General features: G+C 41.7%; 2 protein-coding genes across 3 annotated transcripts in view; one reads left to right on the top strand and one right to left on the bottom strand.

Annotated features, from left to right (window-relative positions):
* Positions 1-218: 218 nt before the first annotated feature.
* The window catches only part of fancm (FA complementation group M), a 62,590-nt gene continuing 39,631 nt past the window's right edge, over positions 219-23,177 (top strand). For both annotated transcript variants that reach the window (XM_076299703.1, XM_076299702.1), the window contains exons 1-4: positions 219-1,361; positions 1,436-1,608; positions 1,707-1,784; positions 2,121-2,279. In XM_076299703.1, coding sequence (XP_076155818.1) covers positions 704-1,361; positions 1,436-1,608; positions 1,707-1,784; positions 2,121-2,279 — 1,068 coding nt within the window. In that variant the 5' untranslated portion in view covers positions 219-703. The remainder of the gene's footprint in view (positions 1,362-1,435; positions 1,609-1,706; positions 1,785-2,120; positions 2,280-23,177) is intronic.
* soul3 (heme-binding protein soul3) lies at positions 6,079-22,156 on the bottom strand. The gene is made up of 5 exons (XM_076299701.1): positions 21,585-22,156; positions 16,008-16,102; positions 9,317-9,458; positions 8,642-8,825; positions 6,079-8,360 (listed from the first exon to the last, which is right to left on the bottom strand). Exons 1-5 carry the CDS (start codon positions 21,829-21,831, stop codon positions 8,189-8,191), a joined length of 840 nt encoding a protein of 279 aa, XP_076155816.1. The 5' UTR covers positions 21,832-22,156; the 3' UTR covers positions 6,079-8,188.

Here is a 23,177-nt window from a genome sequence, read left to right as displayed (position 1 = left end):
CTTTAAAATCCTTATGTTGTAGTTCATATTTTGTGTACAAAAATGTGTAATGTATCCACTCAAAGCAGGTACAACAACAACAAAAAAAGGCCGTCAGAATGTAATGTGACGAAGTTGAGCACTTCTAAGCTGCGCAGTTCAGCGCCAACCGACGTTACCGAACATGCTCAGTTACGTATTCTTGTCGCTGACCTATGATGCATGCGGCAGCGGCATATTTGACATCAGTGACGGCATCTTGAGTAGTAAAACATTTTAAACTCTTTTCCCATTCACGTTTTCATCTTTACATGAACGAAAGTATATACACTTTTAAGTTTACGTCGGATTAGAGGCTTCTAACAATTTAATTTGTTAGTTAATTTCCAACAACGACACATTTGAAAAGGACGTTTGCCAGCAAGCTAGACAATGCTAGTATTTGCTAGCTAGAACTATGTTTTGTAACACTTGGGGTGTCTACTAGGCTAGCCAACCAGATAGCTTAGCATCACGTAGGCCTAAGGCGTTTTGTTTGTTAGAATCTAACTGTCAGTCACGACTAGAACTACGCATTGGAAGAAGCTTTCGTCTCCATTCTTTTCGTTAAGTTAACGTTAAATATATTTAGGATGTCACGTCAACCCGCAAGCTTGTGACTGAAAGGAGACCAGGATGATCACCGATATCGAGTATTTTGTGTCATATGTAACAAGCAGGTAAAATGAGTGGTGCAAATCAAAAAACTTTATTTCAGACATGGGGTGCCAGTGTACCACATAAAGTAGCCCCAAATGAAGTCGGGAAGAAGAACCCCGGACGGCGGAAGGTAAATCAAAATAAAAATTCGCAGAAAGTTACGAAACAGGAAGGTGACAATTCTCTACCTCTTCGTAAATCTCTTTGGGGTGGGATTGGTCAAGGATCAACTGCCAGCTGTACCTCAAATGTAGCAGAGGCAGAAGACGATGATGAGTTGATGTTAGTGGCTGTGTATGAGGCTGAAAAGTCTCTTGAGAATATCGATGGCCAGTATGACATCCAGACTAGCGACACAGCGGTTGTTCCCAGTGCGTTATCTTCGGACTTGCCAGGTTTTGACATCTCTTCTGGCAAAGTATGGATTTATCCCACCAACTACCCGATTAGAGATTACCAGCTGAAAATATCGGAGGCATCACTCTTTCAAAACACACTGGTCTGTCTGCCAACTGGTCTGGGGAAGACGTTTATAGCCTCGGTGGTTATGTACAATTTCTACCGCTGGTACCCATATGGAAAAATCGTTTTTATGGCTCCCACCAAACCCCTCGTTGCTCAGCAAATTGAAGCCTGCTACAAGGTCATGGGCATCCCCCAGGAACACATGGCAGAACTGACAGGTAAGATCAAGAGATTAATTGCATGCATTAATAAAACGTTTTGCACCATAACATCTTAAGTTGATATCTCCCAGGAAGCACACCTGCACAGCAGAGACGGGAGCTGTGGCGTTTGAAGAGGGTTTTCTTTTTGACGCCACAAGTGATGGTGAATGACCTGTCAAGGAATACCTGTCCTGCCACCCAGGTCAAGTGTGTGGTGATTGACGAAGCCCACAAAGCCTCAGGAAACCATGCTTACTGTCAGGTACACCACAACAAACCATATGCCATGGAGTAAAATGTATATTAGTTGCTCAATGCAATATTTCAAGTTAAAAAGACAATGACTGTGTTTTTGTGCAGGTTGTGAGGGAGTTGGGAAACCAGACACGCCATTTCCGTGTGCTGGCTCTCAGTGCAACCCCAGGAGGGGACATGAGGGTAAGCAAGTCTGCAGCTGTGTGTGAATGCGTGTGTGAGAGTGTGTAAATAGACTGCAGAAACTCTCCTTCTCCTTCCATGTTCCCAGCATCACCTATTGTGAATCGGTAGTTTTTGTTTGGATTAAAGTTATTGTTTTATAACATGATGATATCTTAAATTTGTGTGTTAACATGTACCTTTTTTCTGAATACGTAGGCTGTGACATCAACACTAAAGCAATTGTACTTGTTAACTTAACTATGGCATCCATAACATATTAAAACACAATAAAGGCCATAAACTAAAGCAGACATAAATCAGTGTATTACAGCTCACTTTGGTATGTCTACATAGGCAGTTCAGCAGGTCATCTCCAACCTGCTCATCTCTCACATTGAGTTGCGATCGGAGGAGAGTCCAGACATCCAGGCCCACTCTCATCAGCGCAGCCTGGACAAGGTGGTGGTCCCACTTGGGGAGTCCTTGAAGGCATACCAGACACGCTATCTACTGGTAGGACACTCTGAGGACTCTTGGATCTGATATGTTTCCCTAATAAGTGTCATTCATTAATTTCCTCATTCTGCTGCCCAATTGCTTATTTGCTTGCCCTGTTGGTCTTATCAAATCAGAGCTGTATATAGGCTGCTATCTTCGGTAGATCTACAGCTTGGTATCAAATGTTCAAAGAAGGGGTGCTAGGTGGAGCTGTTGAGCTTTTAGCAAATGTGACAAAATGTTTTCTTTTGTGATTGTGCTGCCACCGTGTGATTATTTTGAGCAGTGCAATGTCTACTGAGGCAGAGGTATGCACTCCGTGTCATTTATTTCAGTATTTGATATTTAGAGACGATCAGACCTGTCAGAATTATGGCTGCAACTGATAAAATTATGCAACATATTAACATATATTGATTAATTCAACACCACTGTCACCAAAAGCCAGCAACAGCTTAGTGAGCTTATGGACATCCTGCCTTAAGCAAATTCATTGCATCCAATTACAAGTGGTGTTACAATCCCAATCCCCACAGTCACCTTAAAGCATTGTGCACATCATAAATAGTCCTGGCTCCCTGGAGAGTAGTACTCCCAGCCCTTGCACTTCACAAATGAGCTCATTAGGGAAAACTCCCCATCTCCACACACACGCACACACACACACACACACACACACACACACACACACACAGGCTCTCAGACTAATCTCTCGCGAGCCACTGAAGAGTTGGAATGCTGCAATGGTCGTGCCAAAAACCCCCACTCCCCCACCACACTAGCCTGCCAACTTCAGGGCACATCAGCTTACTCAAGGAGAGTGCACCCATGCTGGCCTCTGTCTTAATCAGACAGACAATAAAGGAAGTTGGGAACTGAACAGTCATGCTTTGGGTCACCTGTGTGACCAAGTCAGCGCCCCAGTCAGTGTTTATCCCTCAGTCTAAACAAGGGATAACCAGGGATAACAGCCCCGCCACCCTCCATCTAATCAGAGACAAACTCACTGTGGCATGCCATTGTGTAAATAGCATGCCACAGGCCCATGTAACTGGAAGACATAGTCAGAGAGGAATGAAGCGGAGTAATCAAGGATCTTGGACATAGTGTTTATTAAAAGACCAACTTCATTATGCACTATTGTGACTGATTGCAGTGTGATTGTCAATTTGTTTGTCCCTAGCAGGTGTCTGTGACCATGTTTTGGTGTGTGTATCATGGCCAAAAGACAACCAAATATCCAACCGGGGGGATAGACACAGATCTTCTCCTTTAGCTTGGGTTACTCTGGCACCTGTCCACACCGCCTCTGGCACACATAGGCTAGATAAAGGCCACATGCAGAATCCATCCTGCTATTGAGACATGAACTAAGCTAGCAGATTGTTAACGATCCCTCCAGAACAGTGTACATGGAAAGGAGACTTTTGACATGCCGTCTGTGTTACCTTATGAAACTTACCTGTAATATAAATCCAAACACATACACTTATAGTACCGTAGGTCAGAGAGATTAGAAGAATTCAACTGCTACACTTTTGGTCCACTTTCAGCACCAGTGTTTTGATACATCTACCACATTAAAATGAAAGCAGTGGGACTACGCATGCCTGAGAAGTTGCTGTGCTGATTTGTGAGGCATCTTTCTCTGGCTGTGCTGACCTGGCGGTAGAGAATATAGCATCACTATGGTATCAATATGGTGTAATATTTTCTGTCAACGATATTAGTTACCCCACATAAGTTTGAGGGTAGCCTGCTTTGTTTGTGAAAAGATTATCAACAATTATTAAGATATTTCAAAGTGGGCTCTCCAGTTAAAAGGTGTCCTATGTTTGTATCAGGGTAACCAAGTGTCTCCTACAAACTACAATTTCTTTGATGTTGTTATCACTCATAATTATAATCACCCACTCAGGCTGTCTTTTAAATTGCTCTGAGCATGTGGTAATTTGGTGCTTGCTGCTTTTGCACACCATATATAGCTCTGCTAAGGCCTATTGTGTTTGTCACTAGGCAATAGCCTACATGTTATAGAAGACTGTTTTGCTGCTGCTCCAAGTGTGTGTGTGTGTGTATGAATGTGTGTACACTACCCCGAGCACATTTAGCATCTTTTTTTGGATGTTTAGAAAGTAGCTGCAGGCACTTCCTAAACTCTGACTCAGAAAAGGACTTTTATATATTTTTTCATTTGCATTTTTTGCATCTACACCAGTCAAAGGTTTGGGGTCACTTAGACATTTCTATTCCACTTCATTATAGACAGAATACCAGCTGAGATCAGTTGCATTGTTTTGTTAATCAGGGCAGCAGTTTTCAGATTACATTATGTGCTTACATAATTGCAAAAGGGTTCTCCAATGTTTTGTCAGTTATCCTTTTAAATTGATATCAGATTAGTAAACACAATGTGCCTTTGGAACATTGGATGAATGGTTGCTGATAATGGGCAATATAGATATTGCATTAAAGCCATCGGCTGATATTGCATTTAATGCATCGGCCATTTCTTTCTACAACAGTCGAGAATTCTTTTGCAATTATGTAATCACATAATGTAATCTGAAAACTGCTGCCCTGAAAAAAACAACAACAACAATGCACATGATCTCTATCTATAGGTATTCTGTCTATAATGGAGTGGAATAGAACATTTTAAGTGACCCCAAACTTTTGATAGGTAGTGTACATATTAACACTGAAGAAAACCCTGCCTTTGCATGTATTTTTTTTTTTTTTTTTTCAGTCAACAAAAGTGCTTGTGACATATAATTTGTGAGTTTGACTTGCAACTGAACATTTAATAGCAATACATAGAAAACACTGGTATATATTGTAACTTGTCATTCAGCCTAAACATAACGGGATGTGATTGGTCCTTATCACCCGGAGAGAAGAAATACTCTTTTCTGATTGGCTGGTAGGGTGGCTATTAATTCTGAATAACAGGACACCGTTCCATATCAATGCTTATGAATGGTAACTATAACAACCATAGTAGGACTACGGTTGCAGACATCGCAACAATGGAATCAACTGTAAACAAGCTAACTTTGTAGGGGCAGCCGTGGCCTACTGGTTAGGGTTCCGGGCTTGTAACCGGAGGGTTGCCGATTCAAACCCAGACCAGTAGGCACGGCTGAAATGCCCTTGAGCAAGGCACCTAACCCCTCACTGCTCCCCGAGCGCCGCTGTTGTTGCAGCCAGCTCACTGCGCCGGGATTAGTGTGTGCTTCACCTCACTGTGTGCTGAGTGTGTTTCACTAATTCACGGATTGGGATAAATGCAGAGACCAAATTTCCCACACGGGATCAAAAGAGTATATATATACTTATACTAACTGTCCATGCTATCGCTGTTATAGGGCCAATGGAAGTTGTACAACAAGCTGAACTTGAGCTTCTTTTTAAACAAAACCGCGTGTTTCCTTTGCTTTACAGTGGCAACCGGGTGATAAGCGGGATAACGGCCTTCGATGTGTGTCTAGTTATACGGAATTAATGGACTCCAGCGGAGGCTGCACATCGGGGACTTTTTTGCCACTCGCCCTCGTCCATTATTCCGTATAACAGGACACCTCGGCGGCCGTTATCCCTTACAATGTGTGGCCCAGTTGTGGCAATGAAGAGGGGTTATTTATAGACTAGGCCTACACACTGACACAGGAGGACTTCATTCAGGCTCGCCCACAGTGCCAATATGCGTGTTTGCTTGCATTATAAAATTGGTTGGTTTCTACCTCGAAAAAGTGTCAGGGAGGATTGAGCATAGAATGACTTCATTTGAATGGCATACAAGAAAATCTTGATATCGTTTATGATCATATTTTTTTTAATTTTTTTTTATAGAAAGGAACTGAACATTAACAAAATAATCAATAAATCCACTGTAGCTCTTAATTGATGCATTCCAGACTTGAATACTATACAAACCCACTTTTACAAAACACTTTGGGGGAAAATCAACAACCAACAATGTGTTTAGCTTAATGATCCCAGATAACCAGATCTGTAGCAGTAGTAGTAGCGTAGTCCTGAAAATAGACTTGGAAATGCCCTCAGTCACATTGCAGGGAATCCTGCACGACCCTCAGTTTAAAATCCTGTTCCTGACTGCCACAGCTTGCAACGTCAGGCTGCTCTTGTTCAACACAGAGTTAGAGAGTAGAATGGCAACAGGAGGCATGTTCTTCGGGCAATAGCATGGATCATCAGTTGCTGAAGATCAAGATGAGGTTGTGAGGAGTTACTTGAGTGTCCACCTATTGATTTGGCAAATGATTTTGAACAAACTACTGCGAAGAAAGCAAACAAAACCAAACTGCGAAGAAAGTGAACAAAACCAAACAACGCAACATTTTGCCAATGACATTTTTAAGCAACAAGGTTTCTATGAAGATAAACAGTCTCACAGTGCAAAGACACACCAACCCAATTACATCAGCACATATAATTTTACTTCTCTTTTATCGTCACTTTTATTAAATAAAAAGAAAGACTTAGAAGAGATAGAAAATAATTTCCTATAAACTGCTGTAGAATTCGTTAGAATTTATGTCACACCTCTAAAACATTAGACTGAAATGTAGAGGAAAGAAAACAAACACCAAAGAATCATTATACTTTCCTTATGTAATATTTTTTTCTTCAAAAATAGTTAACAAAAATAGCACTATTCTCTCTCTCTCCCTCTCTCTCTCATATATATATATATATATATATATATATATAATCATTCTACGTTAGTTCTACATACTCTCATTCAAACAAGCATATTACTGCTCCTACTAGGTCGCTGAGTGTTGCCAAAGTTAGCTGGCAAGAAGTGCTTTCTCACTGTCAACACTGACACAAGGTAATGTAAGAAATAGATTGATAGAGGTATATCAGAAACTGTGTGAGAGTGTGTATGTTCGTGTGGTGTGTGTGTGTATGTTCACAGCATGGCTTAGAGAATTAAGAGCGAGAAAATGCGGCATGCGGAAAAGGCATGCTTGATTGTCATACAGGAAGAAAGTGAGAATTTGAATATTTGGTTGTGTAGTGATGCAGTGATTTTCAGGTTGGCAGAATAAAAGGTGACCCACTGTTACTCTGAGTTTACATGTACCTGCATGAGAGAGTGTTCATACATTCAACCGGTTTAAGTGTCTAAAGTTGTGCATGAGGACTTGGGGTGGTTGTACTTGATGAGTGCTGCTGAAATTGACCAGGTTTGTTACCTTTCAATCACCATCTGTGCTCTCTGTCATCCTACAGAAACCAGTCACCAAGTAGTAGTTGTTACACTGGATAGTACTTATAATAATCCCCTCCTACCCCTTCCAGAGTATTTGTCTAAATTTTGTTATTCTCTAAGAAATATTTTTCTTATGACTGTAACAGAGACAAAGGCAAGCCTCAATGTAGCATTCTTTTTAAGATTCACTATAGAGTGTCACTTTTTTCCATGGCCCTAGCAAAATGTCATCCTCTCTGAACAAAAGTCGTCCCTTGTCTTTTTTTATCTGTAGACTTTCTGAGGGCGTGGGGATGGGGTGTTTTATATCAGAGTTGAGGCTGTGGGTAGCTTGGACAACAGAGACGCTGTGCTAATGAGAAACTGTGTGATTACATGAAGTCTCTCTTGGCCCTAAGGCTGTAGACTAGCACTGGGCTGGAAATCCCATCCCATGAGGGTAAGTGAAGCCCATTCCCAGGCCCCATCCCACCACAGCACCCCTGGCCCAGAACTCCCTCCTAATGGAATTGAGGACGGTCAAGGTGTGCCTTTGTAAGGTTGGTGAATAAGGACTGATGAAGGGAGTGTGATGGGATAAAATGGGTCGGTTTTGGACTGGACTTAAGTGAAGTTTGTCTCTGAAGGTTAGCGGGACTCAGAAAAGGGAGAGTGGTCCATTAACTTTTCAAAACCGAGGCGTTCAGCGCCTCTCCAGGAACCAGATCTCGTTTTGTCGGTTGGCGTGAGCAGGGTTGGTGTATCCGGCAATGATGAAGGTGTCGTTGACGCAGTCGCCAGGTGTATCCAGCACCTCTGACAGGGCCTGGATTTCGTTAACAATCGTTACTTCATTAGTTGCCCCAGTGAAAGGTCTAGTAGATGGACAGAAAAAAAATTAAATTAAGCATAAGAAGAAAACATAACTATGCAGTTATTGCACAAAGAAGGAGTTGCATTCAGCACGATTGGCAGAACTACAGGGCAATGCAAAACACAATAGACATTGAACTGGTTTGAGATAAGACACTGCATGTATACTATACATATGACCTAGTAGGCCAGTTTTTAATGCCCTTTATGTTTTAAGTGGGTTTAATTGTATGCTGGTTGGTGAAATGTTAATGCCTGGGTGATGCCAGTGTCATCCCCCCACCTGGAGTAGATGACGGCGGCAGGCCACTCCTCAATGACGATGTCCGCATCGTGAGGCTGTGGCGGTTGGGCCTGGTGCTGGTCGGGCAGGTAGTAGGCCACAGTTACGGCGCGCATCAGGTCCCTGCGCATCTCGTCTGTGTGCACCACAGTCACAATGGGCAGCGTCATGCCCAGGTAGTTACCTGTGGGGAGGATGGGATTGACCAATTGAAAAAGTCAGAAGAGCCCTCTGACTTGCATTACTATTATGTTGGTAATTGTTGCGGTTAGATATTTTTGTGGCTTGCTATGAGGTGGCCCTTGAAATATGTTGATTTTCTTGTTCTTTTTTAAAAAACTATTTGGGGGGGCTTTTTATGTCTTTAATTGGATAGGACGGTGAAGAGTCACAGGAAGCGAGTGGGAGAGAGACTGGGTGGGTTTGGGAAATGACCCGTGTCAGACTCGAACCCGGGTCCCTGTGGGCACATGAACTCGAATGTGGTATGGGCGCTGTAACCAGTTGTGTTACAGTGCCCCCTTAGGACATGTTCTAAATCTTTCTGCAGACTGCATTATTTGCAGTCTGTTACATTAGCCTATTTGATAATAAATGCATTTACCCTGACACATTGTGAAATACCTCACAGTTAGCTAATGTGTGTTCTGGAAAAATATGTATAGGGGTGCGTACCTGCTGAGTTTTGCTGGCAAATGTATCTCATTATCCTCATGAAGCCGTAGCAGATGCTCTGCTCATATGTTTCCTCGGAGACTGTGATGCAGGCCCAATGGGCTTTCTCATAGTGGCGCTTCTCATAGTGCACGTCCCCACACTGTCAGAACACACATACACATACACACACACACACAGACAAACACACAATTATAGGCCTAGTCTACGCCCCACCTATTAATCTCAACATATTGTCTATGTCATGGCTATTCGAGTTTAAAATATTCCATATAGCCACCTGTGGTTAGTTGGGAGACTCCCAACACATATCTCTTAATAAGCACACATGGAGAGATCAGTTTAAACAGAAGTTTAACAGAAATATAATTTATTAAACTACAAACTCTGGTTTACTTACCAGAAACAAAAACAGGGAATACTTTCAGAATAAAAAAGATAACGTTCAAAATGATATGCAGATGCTACAAATGGTTCAAAAAGTGACATAATGCGGTCGGAAAGCTGTGGCACCGCCTAATCTGCCAACAAGCAATTCAAATCACTTTAGGGGTTAAGCTACGATATTATGTGACAGTAAGGTGGCAGGTACGACATAACAATCTCTATTGGCTGGCACGATCAAAGTAATTATTAGACATATTGACTCAAAACAATTCATATACAATTTTCATAACTTCGTGTCATTTTATAATAATGTATCAAATCAATCTTATAATCAAACATAGTATTTCTTTGTAGGTTTCTTATTTTCTTCTCACAGATATGGCTCCAACATACTGGCCCCTAATTGTTAATGCCATAGCAGATAAATTACCAAAATGAAATTCAACAGAGCCAGAATACAAGACCAAATACAAACCAAATATACAGAATCAAATTTCATCACATTGCAATTATCAGTCATCATCCAACATCACAACATTTATCAATGTGAGAAAACATTTGTCTTGTTGTGTTTTTACTTTTTATTTTTTACATTCCCCATCAATCCCCAAAGTTGCATGTGTCTAATGGAAGGGTCCAGTAGGTGTGAATGTGGTGTCACAACGAGGAGTCCGTGGATGTTAAGGATCATTGAGTGTGAATGTGGTGCAAATTGTATGCAAAGATATGTGCTGATGTGTGTGAGCATGCAGTGACGTGCATTTTTGTCAATTTGTGAATGCGTGCATATTGGTAGGTCCTCAGAGTCTGACAGTCACGCTCTTCAGCTGACTTGTCAGCTTCCAGGAGCAAACAGAGTCTGTTGATACACTTTTGCCCTTTCTTATGAGAGTGAAAGGAGCACTGTTGTTCGTAGAGAATGATTGACTTCTGCCTCATCCAAGTTCTCTGCATTTAAGCCGTGTTGCTCATCCTTCAGTTCGGAGGCTGACTTAAGAACTTTGTCTTTCCGACTTCAAAGCAGCACTTTTTGCTTGTGGTAAACACCATGGTATGGTACATTCGTAACAGGTCTTTCCTGCCTCATTGTTCGCAAAAGGATTGCATTTATGCGTCCTTTGGCATTCAGCTGGATCACAAGCTTTTCAGTACAGAAAGTGGCCGATCAAGAAAGATGATGTTTTGATGATCTTGCTTCCTTGGCAACTTTAATTCGGCATGACTACATAAGGCCAAAACAGCAACATGCACTTTAGATGTCATGGTGGGAACTGGTGTCGTCACACCAGTAATTCTGCGTTTTTGAGACTGCATCTTTATTAGGGGTATGATATTTAATGTCTTCAAACTCTGGATGCAGTAACATACTGGATTGAGTTTCCAAAAATTCTAAAAGATGTGTGAATCTAACATGTGTTTGTTCTTTGGACTGACTCCTAAGCTGTTGTCTGTCATCTTTCAAGGTGCTTGTACAGAAGCTTGGATAGGATCAATTTAAATTCTGATGCAATGTCCAGTTCATCCATGTATCCCCGGGCTTGCATTGCATTGCAACATTCACTAAGGTACAAAGTGAAGTGATTTCCCGTCATCAACTTTACCGGCTGTCCAGTATTCTTGTCCTCTATCAGGTATTTAAAAGCTTGAATGACAGTTTGTTCAGACAGTGGGGCACCATCAAACACTTGAACATATCTCCTAAGCAATAGGGAAAGATTTTGTTGCATAATCATAAGATCAGCAAATTGCTTTTGGACCATTAGACTAAAGCTTTTGGAAGAGCAATTAGGCCTACTGGTCTTCACCTGTGGGCTAGAGGAACTTGCGGCTGCTCAAGAGCCACTATGCATGTGCCTTACTGCTCTCTGACGTGCAGTCTTAGGAACTGTAGCCATAGGAGCGAATTTTATGGCTGAGGTGTTATTAAGCATTTTCTGCTTTGCCTGCTTCATAATAGGCATTAGCGTCAGCCTGTCGTTCAACGTTTAATAATAATCACGCTTTAATTGTTGCATCTGCAGCAGCTATTTGTGTTGCAGTTCTGCCTGTTCTGTCTTTAATTTTGAAGTGGCTTCCTCCATCTGTAAGGCGGTTGGCTGGTAAAGCTTTTGAGCAAGCCTTCAGAGTGGCCTTCTTAGCGGCAGCTATTTAAGCCGCAGAAGAGGCCTTAAATGACACTGACCCGTTCGACACTTTAGAAATGCTGTCTTTAGGTTCAACTTCTGTTTGCAGACTTTGTTGTTCCTTCTTCCATTTTTCAACTTCTTTCATGAAGTCATTGAAATTCATCACTCGAGGCTTGTACCAATCTGTCGTCATTCTCCTTTTCTTCTTCTGATAGGAGTTCTTGCACTGCATTCTGCACATTTTTAAAATCATGACTGCAAGTAATTATGTCTTCATGCACTCATCTACATATTCAACATTTCCACCTTGTACAAGAAGAGTCATTTGAGGTCACAATTATCTTTGTAGATTCTTTTAAGTGTTAAAACTCGCAATTTCAGTTCACTGGTAATGTGTTGCTTTACTATTTGCGCTGCATTCCTATTGGTTGCTTTCATCGATTAAAGTTAAATTTCCAGTACTCACAACCGATGCGTTGTTTCTTCATTCAATCAATCGCGTCCTTCCACTTCAGCATTAAACAGCTTCAACATTCCTTGCCAGATGATCCATTTAGTCCTTTGTAACTCATCAATTCCTGGTGTAGTTTTCTGACTATTGCGATGGCTATTCCTGCTTAAAATATTCCATATAGTCTTGTCTTCTGACACTCAGCCCTTAATAAGCACGCAGAGAGATGAGTTTAAATAACAGAAACATAATTAATTAAATTTCAAACTCTGGTTTACCAATAACAAACAAAAAAACAAATTACCCAGCCTGACACTGTTAGCATAGCTTAGCATAATTCACTGGAAGGGGATTAAACCAGTTAGCCTACAGCTCCCTTTTAGTCACTTTTATTTATATAGCGATTTTAGCAATAGTCTAGCTATAGGTTAACTGGTCTAACCCACTTTCAGTGAATTATGCTAAGCTAGGCTAACAGTGTCAGACTGGATTATTGCACGCACAGAGAGGAGAAGGGTATGTACCATCTTATCAAACGCTGGGTTAGATGCAAAAATTGGCAAAAAATTCCCAAAATATGGTGTCTTCCTTTAAGGGTTGAATATTCGTGCCATAGTGACGCTTTAAGGAGAAGCTACAATATCATGTCACAGGTAGGTAGCAGGTACATCATAGCAATCTCTGTTGGCTGTAGGGCTGCAGCTATCGATTCTTTTTGTAATCGATTAATCTAGCACTTTATCGATCGATTAATCGATTAATCGGATAATTTTTATTTGCATTTTTAAACAACCAAAACAAATAATGCATAACAAAAATTACATTGCTGTAAAATGATCAAGCAATTGGCACAGAGGTATTTATTCTAACTCCAACATTTGGCTCCAAAACTAAGCCCATTTATTGCAATTTACCCATTTAGTGTTTATAAGTGCCAGTGCCAACAATTAAATAATGTTCAAAATGCTCTCTATAAAATTGCAACCTCTTGTGCATGACTTCGCTGGGCGAACAAAGCTGTCCATACTATGTTGTGAAGTGCTGGGAGGGAGAAGAGGGAAAGCAATTTAATGTATTAATATGCACAACGAGTTTTATGCTGTAATCTAGACCTGACATCAAAAGAAATATCTGTTTTATATAGATTTCTACACCTGCAGCATTTGGCATTAGGCTACTAACAAATAATTTTACCATTATTAAAAAATAGCCTACCATTAGGCTACTAACAAATAATTTTACCATTAGGCTACTAAAAAATAATTTCTGGGGTGAGCCTATTTGCTATGGTAACCTAGCAACCTGTGTGTGTGTGTACACGCGTGCTGTGTGTGAGGAAAGATGAGGGTGCATGCATGTGTATAAGAAGGGGTTCTTTTTTAGGCATACTGTCTTGCAATTGAACGTGAATAAGTTTACTACTTAAAAACATCAAAGCTAAACATTGATTATATCACGACATCGCTACAAATAGTTTGTGATTAAAATCAGCCAACATCAATGCAGGCTATAGGCTACGTAGATAGATAGATAGCCTACTTTATTGACGCTTGGTGAAACAGCATGGAGTGGATGTTTTCGGTTCAGATGCTTGTTCTTTACCTTTATGAGTATGTAATGATCCCAAAACTTTACTTGAAAACTTTAGACATTCTCTGCCATTTATGGACATCTTGACTTCGCAATCGCGCCAGCTAAATTCAGAATGTATCACGATTCACGCGCTAGTGGTGTGCTTCCTGAACAACTGTCCGTGTGGAACAATCAGATCCCTGCGCGTATAGTGCGCGTCATAGGAATTTAACGAGGCTTCGAGGCAGGGTTTTTGCCTCGAGTAATTTTTGTAATAGAGTTATTCGAGTAACTCGATGAATCGTTTCAGCCCTAGTTGGCTGACATGATCAAGGTAAGTATCAGACATATTGATTCATAACAATTCATTTGAACTTTTTATAACTTTGTCTTTTCATAATAATGTGTCAAATCATATTATATTTATATTATATTTATTCAGAATTCATATTTATATTATTATAGTCAAAGATAGTATTTCTTTGCAGGTTCCTTCTCTTTTTATCACAAATTCAAAATATCTAAATATGGCTCCAACAGTCGTATGTTTGCCAAAATGGCATTACAAAAAAATATTTAAAAACTCTGAAATAACTGATTAGTGTAGGTTTGTGACATGTGTGAGTGGGTGGAGCTGTTGGTTCTGAGGTGTTGGCGGTCATATGAGTATAAGATTTTGAAAGCGTGAGAAAAACAGGGACGAGGACGGAGTGACTGAGTCCTCCTGTAACCTGTGTCCATCCCCTGGGCACCTCCCAAACCCTCTACAGGCTCCTCCTAGGCTAAGCCTATTAGTGCATTTTATTTATACTCAACCTTAACTGGCTTACTGCATGTAACATCTGCATGGTTTAAAGTAAGGACAGGGGTGCTCCTTGGAAGGTGGAAAGTGTATAGGTGCACAATCACATCTGACTGTGAGGAGGAAGTCACATTACACGGCTCTTGGCTACTCTAAACTGTGTTTGCAGTTGGGCCTAATAGAATGATATGTTTTCTGTGAAAGACATCGTTTCTAATGCAGTCTGACACCCTCTCATATCTATAGACAAGTCAAAGATTTTACAGTCACAAACTAATCACAGACTAATCAAACTATGACTTTACAAAGAATGGGAATCTTGGAGGGTCACTATTTACAAGTCTGCAAAAAATTGCATGTGCAACATCCCCAGAGTGATATGCATAACAACATCAAATTAGCTCATGCTACGTCTACATTCTAGACATGTGTACAAGAAAGGTGAAAGAAAAGTGTTAAGATGTGTAGAAGTATTTTCAGGCAGATCACTGGGCCACCAAGACTGCCACACTACACTAAACGATTAAGATGACAGGAGCACAGCACAACTCCTTCTAATTTCACTGATTTCATTACGACTTTGGAAATGTAGCCCCCAACAATCATATTCTGTAAAACCTGCAATAGTTGCCACGCTGACATAAAATGTGGGGGAAAGGCAAAAGTACAAGGCTGTTGACCCCTCTGATTTTTACAGACCATAAAAGTGATGTTTTGATAGAGACACTGATTGCAGTGTATGTGAAAGACTGCTACAGAGCTGTATGTGTACACTGGTTTCTTTTTAATGTGACCTAAAGTTGTGTCACCAAAGCACACACACACACACACTAGGTAAGCCAGATGTGTTCCCAGGGATCTGGTGACTGATAAGCGGACTAAACACATGAGCAGATGGTGGTTACACACGGCCTTCTCCAAACACTGCTGTTTTTTTAACCAGCTAAACAGCAGACTAGCACCTTCTCTTTGTGTGTGTAGTGCAAAACACCATAAACAGATGTGTGTCCATACAATCAAAGATGAGTTTGTCATGACAATGATTGGATGCTACTGGGTAGTGTGTTATCCCAGTCAATCCTTAGTTTGTAGAGAATGTCTCTTTGTGTAGGTGTGTATGTTTGTGTTTATTTTTACTGTATGTGTGTATGTTTGTAAGAAAATGTGTGGTTATAAAACAACCTAAGATGCTAGGTGTCAGTATAGGCTAATTAGTATGTTGGATGTTGGTTGGTTGCTTCCTTAGTTGCTCTACACAACTTGAAACTTCTTTTTGCATGTATGCAAGTGTACATGTGTTTGTACCGTGCGTGAGAGGGAGAATTTGTGTATGCGTGCAGTTAGTGTACTTGCCTTTTCCTTTCGGCCGATGAGTGTGAACGGGACCTTCTCGCGAGTGTGTGCACCATTGTTGTTGCTGGTGATCTGCTGAATTGGCTGTGCCATGTCTGTAAGAAGAAAGAGCAGCAGGTGATAAAAATGGATGCAGTGTACACATGAGCAGTCATAACACACTACAGGAGTCATAACCACATGGCATTCAATATCAACCAGGTCAATGGAACAGAAAAAAAGACACTGAATAAAGCTGTGTCTTCTCCTGATGGGCTGAAAAGGGTGTCCACTACAGAATAGAACAACAAAGCTTGTACAGTCTGCAGCTTTTAAAACAAATGTCTGAAGCAATCCTAACTTTCTCCTCTGTCAGATGTTTGCGTAGACTGCTGTGAATGAAGCTGAAGTGCTTTCTGACTGTACTTAGCTTATGTAGTCTATTCCCAAAGAGACGATTAGTACTGCATATAACCTTTTCCAAGTGAGATCAGAAGCTCTTTGTTGGTTGAGTCTCAGCACAGCAGCAAACTTGTGCTGCAAGCCCTTAATGAATGTTCTATAAGGGTTCTTGGAATCAAAGTGCAGAACTCTTCTATTTACACAGTATTTGTAAGGACGTAGAGTTCTGTCCAGCCTGCCTGACCGAATCAGGTCTGGTCGTGAGCCCTTGCCAACTCCCTCTGACTTGTCCAGCTGACAAGACCCCCCCCCCCCCCACAATCTCATCCAATATTACAGCTTACAGTGTACAAGAGTTACACAAACTTCATGTGAAGTCATGCCCTCTGTGAACTGTGACATGAATAGTAATTGTTCCATCTGTAACATTGTACAAACTTGAATTTTTATAGTGAAGTACTGCACTGTAGCACAGTAGTAGACTCTACTAGATGAGCTAGGATTACTTTATACGGCTCACTAATGCTCAGTAGGATGTGGAGTGGCGTTAACCAGACTGTGAAGGAATGGAACTATTGTTATTCTGGTTGATTGCAATTGAGTGGGCAGAAATCTAAAGTGTCACTCAACTGGCCGTGTTGCTGTTTACGTGAAAGCGGATGCATGCAGGAGTGAGGTGAGCTAACGCGGTAAGAGACCGCAGCCAGGGCTGTAATCATTGATAAGAGGGGCCGGGGTGAGCCTGGTCTGGTTAAGGGCTGGGGCTGGGTGAGCCACAGTAGAGGGAGACAGGGAGGGCTAGAGAGGGGAAAACTCATCTGGGACAACCACAGCCATCAGACACACTGCTGAGTACAGAGTAAACCTACACCTTCTGTAGCTGCCACAGGGGCTGGCTTTGGCCAGTACAGGGAATGGCACACACACACACACACACACACACACACACACACACACACACACACACGAATGAAAGTCTATGTGCTATGCATGCACATTGACAATACCCGAACACATACTCCTGCATACACACATTCAAACTTGGCTTCAATCTACTGGTTTGCCTCCTGTGCTTAGGGAAGTAACTGTAACACATAAATGGTATTCATGCTAAAGAGTGCGTGCCGAAGAGAGCAAACTGAAACAGATGCATATCATTATGTCAGTTTATTATCACCGGTTACACATTCTTCCGTGAAACCACAATGACAAGGGCACACTACTAATGCAGGCTGCCGGCAATTTGGCTAATAAAATTGAAACCGCTGATACGTCTTGCCTTATCACGAAAGATAGACAGAGAAACCAAGAGAGTGAGAGAGTTGTTATGCAGCGTCTGTAAATAACGGAGTTAGCCATGTGGCCAGACCCCACTCTTATGTAACAGGGGTTGGACTTTTTCTTTACCTTACACTGGGCCCACCCCTGACAAATCCCTTTGTTGACAGCACTGAGCATGTCTGTGTGTGTTGCATGGTCAAGTCCACTTCCCCGACATGACTCACTTGGGCCCGACACAACAAATGCAAAACACTGACCCTGTCAGATCATACAGTATGGGGTTACTTAACTCAGGGAGCTTGCATATGACACATGAAAGATGGAGATGTTGAAAAGAATGGATGGAAATTAATAGAAGGGAGAAAATTAGTCACTCTTCAGGGACGCCTGCTTGTTATTTCAACTACTCTTAATGCTGTTAAAGGCTTCCTACAGTGTTTCATTCATTGCCAAAGTTTGGCAGACTGCCTCCACCATGTTCTTTTCTTTAAACTCACATGACTCTCGTAAAGAACAATTATGACCTGGATATTCAAATACCAAGTTGATTAAGGCCCCACGCCCCTCACAGTAATTAGGCTTCACCGATTTTGCAGCAGCAACAATAGCCGCTTTGACGAGTTCTTACAGTAGCCGATGGACTTTGTACCCCAAATGCCTTTCACAAACAAGCTTTGGGTGGTGGAGGTCGTGGTGGGAGCAAAGAGGTTTACTGTACTGTGTGGCAGGCCTACAGTATTGTAGGATTGGATTTGCTGGACAGTGACTCTCTACCCAACCCCCCACTGAGAGCTTTATTAATCTCCTTGAGTGAGAGACCTGAACCAGCTCAGTGCTTAGCCTGTGGTTTCGGTTCAGCTGGGAGCCTGGGTAACAGCCATGGCTGGATGATACTGTATGAGATGATATACAGTGATGTCTAATAACCTCCAAACTGATAGCACCTCAGAGGCAAAGGTCTGCCCATCCCCACCTATATTTGCAGGAGGCTTCCCCAGGGTTGTGAGGTCAAAGCCTTTAATCAGACAGCCTATACATGTAGATGTTGTTGACTACCTATATCCAAACAAACATGTATGTATTTATATATACATGTAATAGTAATTAGGCCAATATAGTTTAAGTGTGATGTTTGAGTTCAGTTTGTTTTTACTGTGGGTACTGTTGGAAGCTATGTGGTGTGTGGGTCTATCTATTTTTCAACAGTCAACATTGTGATGGTAGTGTGTGGCTTTTCTGACATTATCAGCCTAGTATTTGAAATAAAGCAAAAGGACCAAGGATTGTTGTACTGCCTGAAGGTTCCTCTAAATATTACTTCTGAATTTTGTGTCAAGCTTTCACAACAACCAACAAGAGTGCAATCTCCAACTCTGCCCTAGGCCAACACACAGCCACATGGCTGTCAAGTGTCATGCCCTCCCCAAACCAAAATGGAGGGGGAAAAAATTAACCCAGAAAACAAAACTCTTATGTTGGTTTGGCCACGGCTTGGGTGGAAGGGAGAGGGATGTCCAGCCCCCTGGAGATTACTGGGATGCAGAGGGACAGCTGCACTCCCATAGCCCCCCCACCGCACACACACACACACACACACACACACACACAGACATTATGGGGTTATGCGCACGCACACACACATATTACCCACACACACACACACACTAGGTTCACACATACATTATGTTGACTCAGTCACACACACTTCTACTCGCTTTGGTCTGGTATGAAGCACCACCTTCTCACACCGCAGATGCACTCATGCTCTGTAAGACCACATTCCATAGCCTCCAAAAGTAGGTTGACAGGGGCAACTCTGCCTTCACCTCACTGCCCTTGCCAGACACCCATCCAGCTTGGTGTCACTGCAAATTGATTTCAAGTCTGACGTGTCGCAAAGAGTTCTGCGTGTCTGGACTAAGGCCATGTGTGAAAGTTGTAGTTTTCGTCATGGTATTGTTATATTGATATGAGAAGGCAAGATTGAGAGGAAATGAATGTGCCTTTTGAAATCACAATGATAATGGCTGAATTGGGATCACATTTCTCTCTTCCTTTTTTGGGAATTTACATCTTGGTCTGCTTGATGTGTCGGTCACTGCAACAATAACCGACTCAGGTTGACTTGGGTGATTGACTTACTGTCTATGTGAATGGCACTACGCACAGCACGAGCCTATGTACATACATGTAGGTAGCCCTGTTCTTTTGCATTCTATACTCTTCTCCTGTTAAATCTAGTCATCCTGAATGTGAGACTGTGTGAGACATGTGAGAATGCTGAGACTGTGGAGCAAATCTGGTCAAAGGTCCCCGGTTGGACTTGCACTCAAATTCCCAGGACCCCAACCCCCACAACCAAACCCCACCCTTATGGCTGAGTCATGCAGGAAAGTAGGTCAGACAGTCGAGGAGGTTCTGACTGGCTGACGGTTAGGATCACAGGTTACACTCCAGGTACACATACAAACTACTATTAGGTTACTAATGGTAAGATGTAACCCAAACAGCTAGTTCAAGTGTTATCTATGACTTTGATCATAGTTCAGATAAAGTGATAAACATAGTGTAGTATAGTATGCATTGCTTGTTCTTGACATTCATACATTGCTGCTATAAGGTAACTTTATAGAATCACAACAAATGTAAAACACTGTTACCAGGTCACTTCACAGAATCACACACAACTGACTTGCCACTGCCAGTGCCAACTGCCTGTGTGTTGACACTCCTCAACACCTGTCAGAAAGCAAACATGGCTCTCTTACACTAGTCTTACCTCTCATTACTCACTTGAATGAAGCTGCATTTTTCAGGGTTTTGCATTGGTGTCAGCATGAGTATCTTAATTGTGAGCGTGTTTGTGAGGCATACTAGGCATCGCGTGACTAAGAGCAGACGGCAAGCCGACCAAATGGGAGCGTGTCAGTGTGGACGCCTGTCGGGTCCCAGCCACAGACCAAACACTCGGTCACTTGTCCCTGGCCACTTCCGAATCCCTGGCATTGAAGAACCCAATTTGGCTAATTCCCATCCACCCATGACTCAAGCTGGCATGGCTACATTTCATTGGTGATTTTTTTTAATTCTACGGCCCCAACAGACCATTCTTTCTTCAGTTGGTTTTAAGCAGTCAGGAATCTGGAAATCATGTTTTAAAATTAAAAAAAAAAAAAAATTGGTGCAGTAGCTTATAGCTGTACATGGATGTCATGGAGGCATCTATCTTTGTGTGAACAGCTTCATATTTACTTTACTGTCTGTCGATGCAAAATGATATCCATGGTACAGTTTCCCCCACCCAGACAATGTAAAACAATTATATCTGGTGCGTGATCAATCTGGTATCATATCATAAGATCTGTAAAAAGCATCTTAACCAAAATATGTTAAGAAGTCAGAATGATGGGGGTACAGTGTTTATGTTGACACAATCAGCCAAACCTAGCGGTGGAAATAAGAATGGTTTTCTGTACATTGTGACCTATACCATGTTTTGCTTGATAGTAGCCCAATTCAACATAGGCTACAGTCAATAGCTTAGAGACAAATTTGACTAATTTTCTGACTTGGTATATCTGCTACATCAGAATACCAAAGAACAACATTTAAAAGAATGGCTTAAAGCAGGTCACTGTACAAACTAAGGTTCAAATCACTGCTCATTTGCTTAGCAGAAAGTAGGTCGGTCGATAGAACAGGAAATGAACAAGGGGACGGCCAGCGTTATTGTTGTCAAAATGTTGCACGTAGGATTCGCGGTCATGCCCTATATGTGATATGTCCCTCACATCAAGATGTGCATCATTGCTGTCTGTGCTGGTTCAGCCCACAACACTGAAAGACTTTTCGTGGGTGACTTAGCCGATCGTCTACCTCACCGATTGAACACCATGCCCTTAGCTTATGGTTTACCTCCAGGAACCTCCACACGATGTCCTCTCGCCACGTCCTGCCAGTAATGCAGCAGTCTGTCGTTATTCTCGTCCTCCTCCATGGTTTCGCCCTCTTCCAGACTCCCGTTCCCGGAGTCGGAGAGCTGGTCCTCCGAGAAAGACTCGAGATCTTCCAGTGTGATCATCCCGTATTGGGATCCCCTGTTGTCCTCGTTTATGCGACTTTCGCCCCCTCCACCATTTAATGGACACCCTCCGCTGTCCATACTTTCTTCGGATAATGTTTCGTCTCTATGTTTTATTGCGCCACTGATCACAGCGTTTGAACTTAAATAAATAACGTTTCGACTACAATATCGCTAGGCTACTATATATAGCGATTAGGCGTGATGGTAGTCGAAGAGGCGGCGAAAATAGCTGATCGCTATCCAGCCATGCGTTGATTCTCATTTCGATATCTACACAGTGTTCTTATTTTGTATATATAGAGCACAAGTAACATCTAAACAACAGTGCTGTTTTGTATCTGCTGTGTAAAATCGCAACACTTCGGCGACGCACGTCGGTAGGCTACGTGACGTTTCCAGTGGACTGCTGAACTTGATGTTTATAAGAGCGGATGGGAGACCACGTGACCTAAACTCTTACCCCTCCTTTCTCGAGGAGAGGGGAGAAAAGGTGCACAAAAGCTTCACATACATGTTCAGGTTGTGTGAAATGTCCCAAATGTTAATGTTAATGGTATGATCAGTACAGTGATCAGTGTCCTACAGTCTGTTTGTGGTAAAAACAAATAAAAGCACACAAGGAAATATCACACATCACAAATATTATGCCTTGGGATAATAATTAACCGTATGATATGATATGAAACAATATGATATTTTGGTATACTGTATAGATATAGGCTAGATATAGATATATTTGTGTTGGGAAAAATACAGTTGCGTTCTTTTTCCAAGTAGCCTACCACAAATAGCGACCCCTGGCGTTATTGTATTATCCTCAATGAGAGAACCGATGAACAAGTAAAGAACTGCTTTTGCTGACGCCCATACTTGGGGCACCATAAAGAGTTTGTCAGGACAACTCTTCTCTATTATGGCTATGATGATAAAATGCTTAAACATCCAGAACATTTATGTGAACGAGGAAGGGTAATGACATCCCTAATATCTGACTCAAATAACATTCTTTTTTTTATCTAAGTAATCACATGTGATTGAGTCAGGTTTCTTTATCCAATAGGCTACATCAAGGTATTGCCAAAGATCCTTGATTACTAGCTCCGTTTTAACCCTCTCTGGTATTATACTATGTATATATATATATATATATATAGTTGTACAAGGTGTCCATAGTACATGGCATTTTAGAATCTTATACATTATTTTATTGGAATAAAAAATCCCTGTGCCGAAGGAAGGATGGAGGATGTTACATTCACTTTATAACATACTACTGCAATTACATAAATTTCATCTCACAATTAAAAATAAATACAAAAATAATGTGTGGCTTTTAGTTGGCCATCTTACTAATTGTGTCGATGGATCGTCTGCCCCATGCATTAGTGTCAGCGTTTGTGAAAGGGGATTGTGCCTGTGTGTGC

Source organism: Alosa pseudoharengus, unplaced genomic scaffold (assembly GCF_046254945.1).
Source record: "Alosa pseudoharengus isolate Yale_2024_CS ecotype anadromous, Long Island Sound unplaced genomic scaffold, YU_APseudo_1.1 YU_APseudo_1.1_scf_22, whole genome shotgun sequence".
Classification (NCBI taxonomy): domain Eukaryota; kingdom Metazoa; phylum Chordata; class Actinopteri; order Clupeiformes; family Clupeidae; genus Alosa; species Alosa pseudoharengus.
This window is presented reverse-complemented; position numbering and strand designations above follow the sequence as displayed.

Bases quoted from the DNA above. Each gene is read 5' to 3' on its own strand.
- soul3 (XM_076299701.1), bottom strand. From the start codon at position 21,831: ATGGACAGCGGAGGGTGTCCATTAAATGGTGGAGGGGGCGAAAGTCGC. The intron at 16,103-21,584 runs GTAAACCATAAG...TTCTTCTTACAG, and splicing joins TCGTGTGGAGGTTCCTGGAG to ACATGGCACAGCCAATTCAG. The intron at 8,826-9,316 runs GTACGCACCCCT...TCCTCCCCACAG, and splicing joins TTGCCAGCAAAACTCAGCAG to GTAACTACCTGGGCATGACG.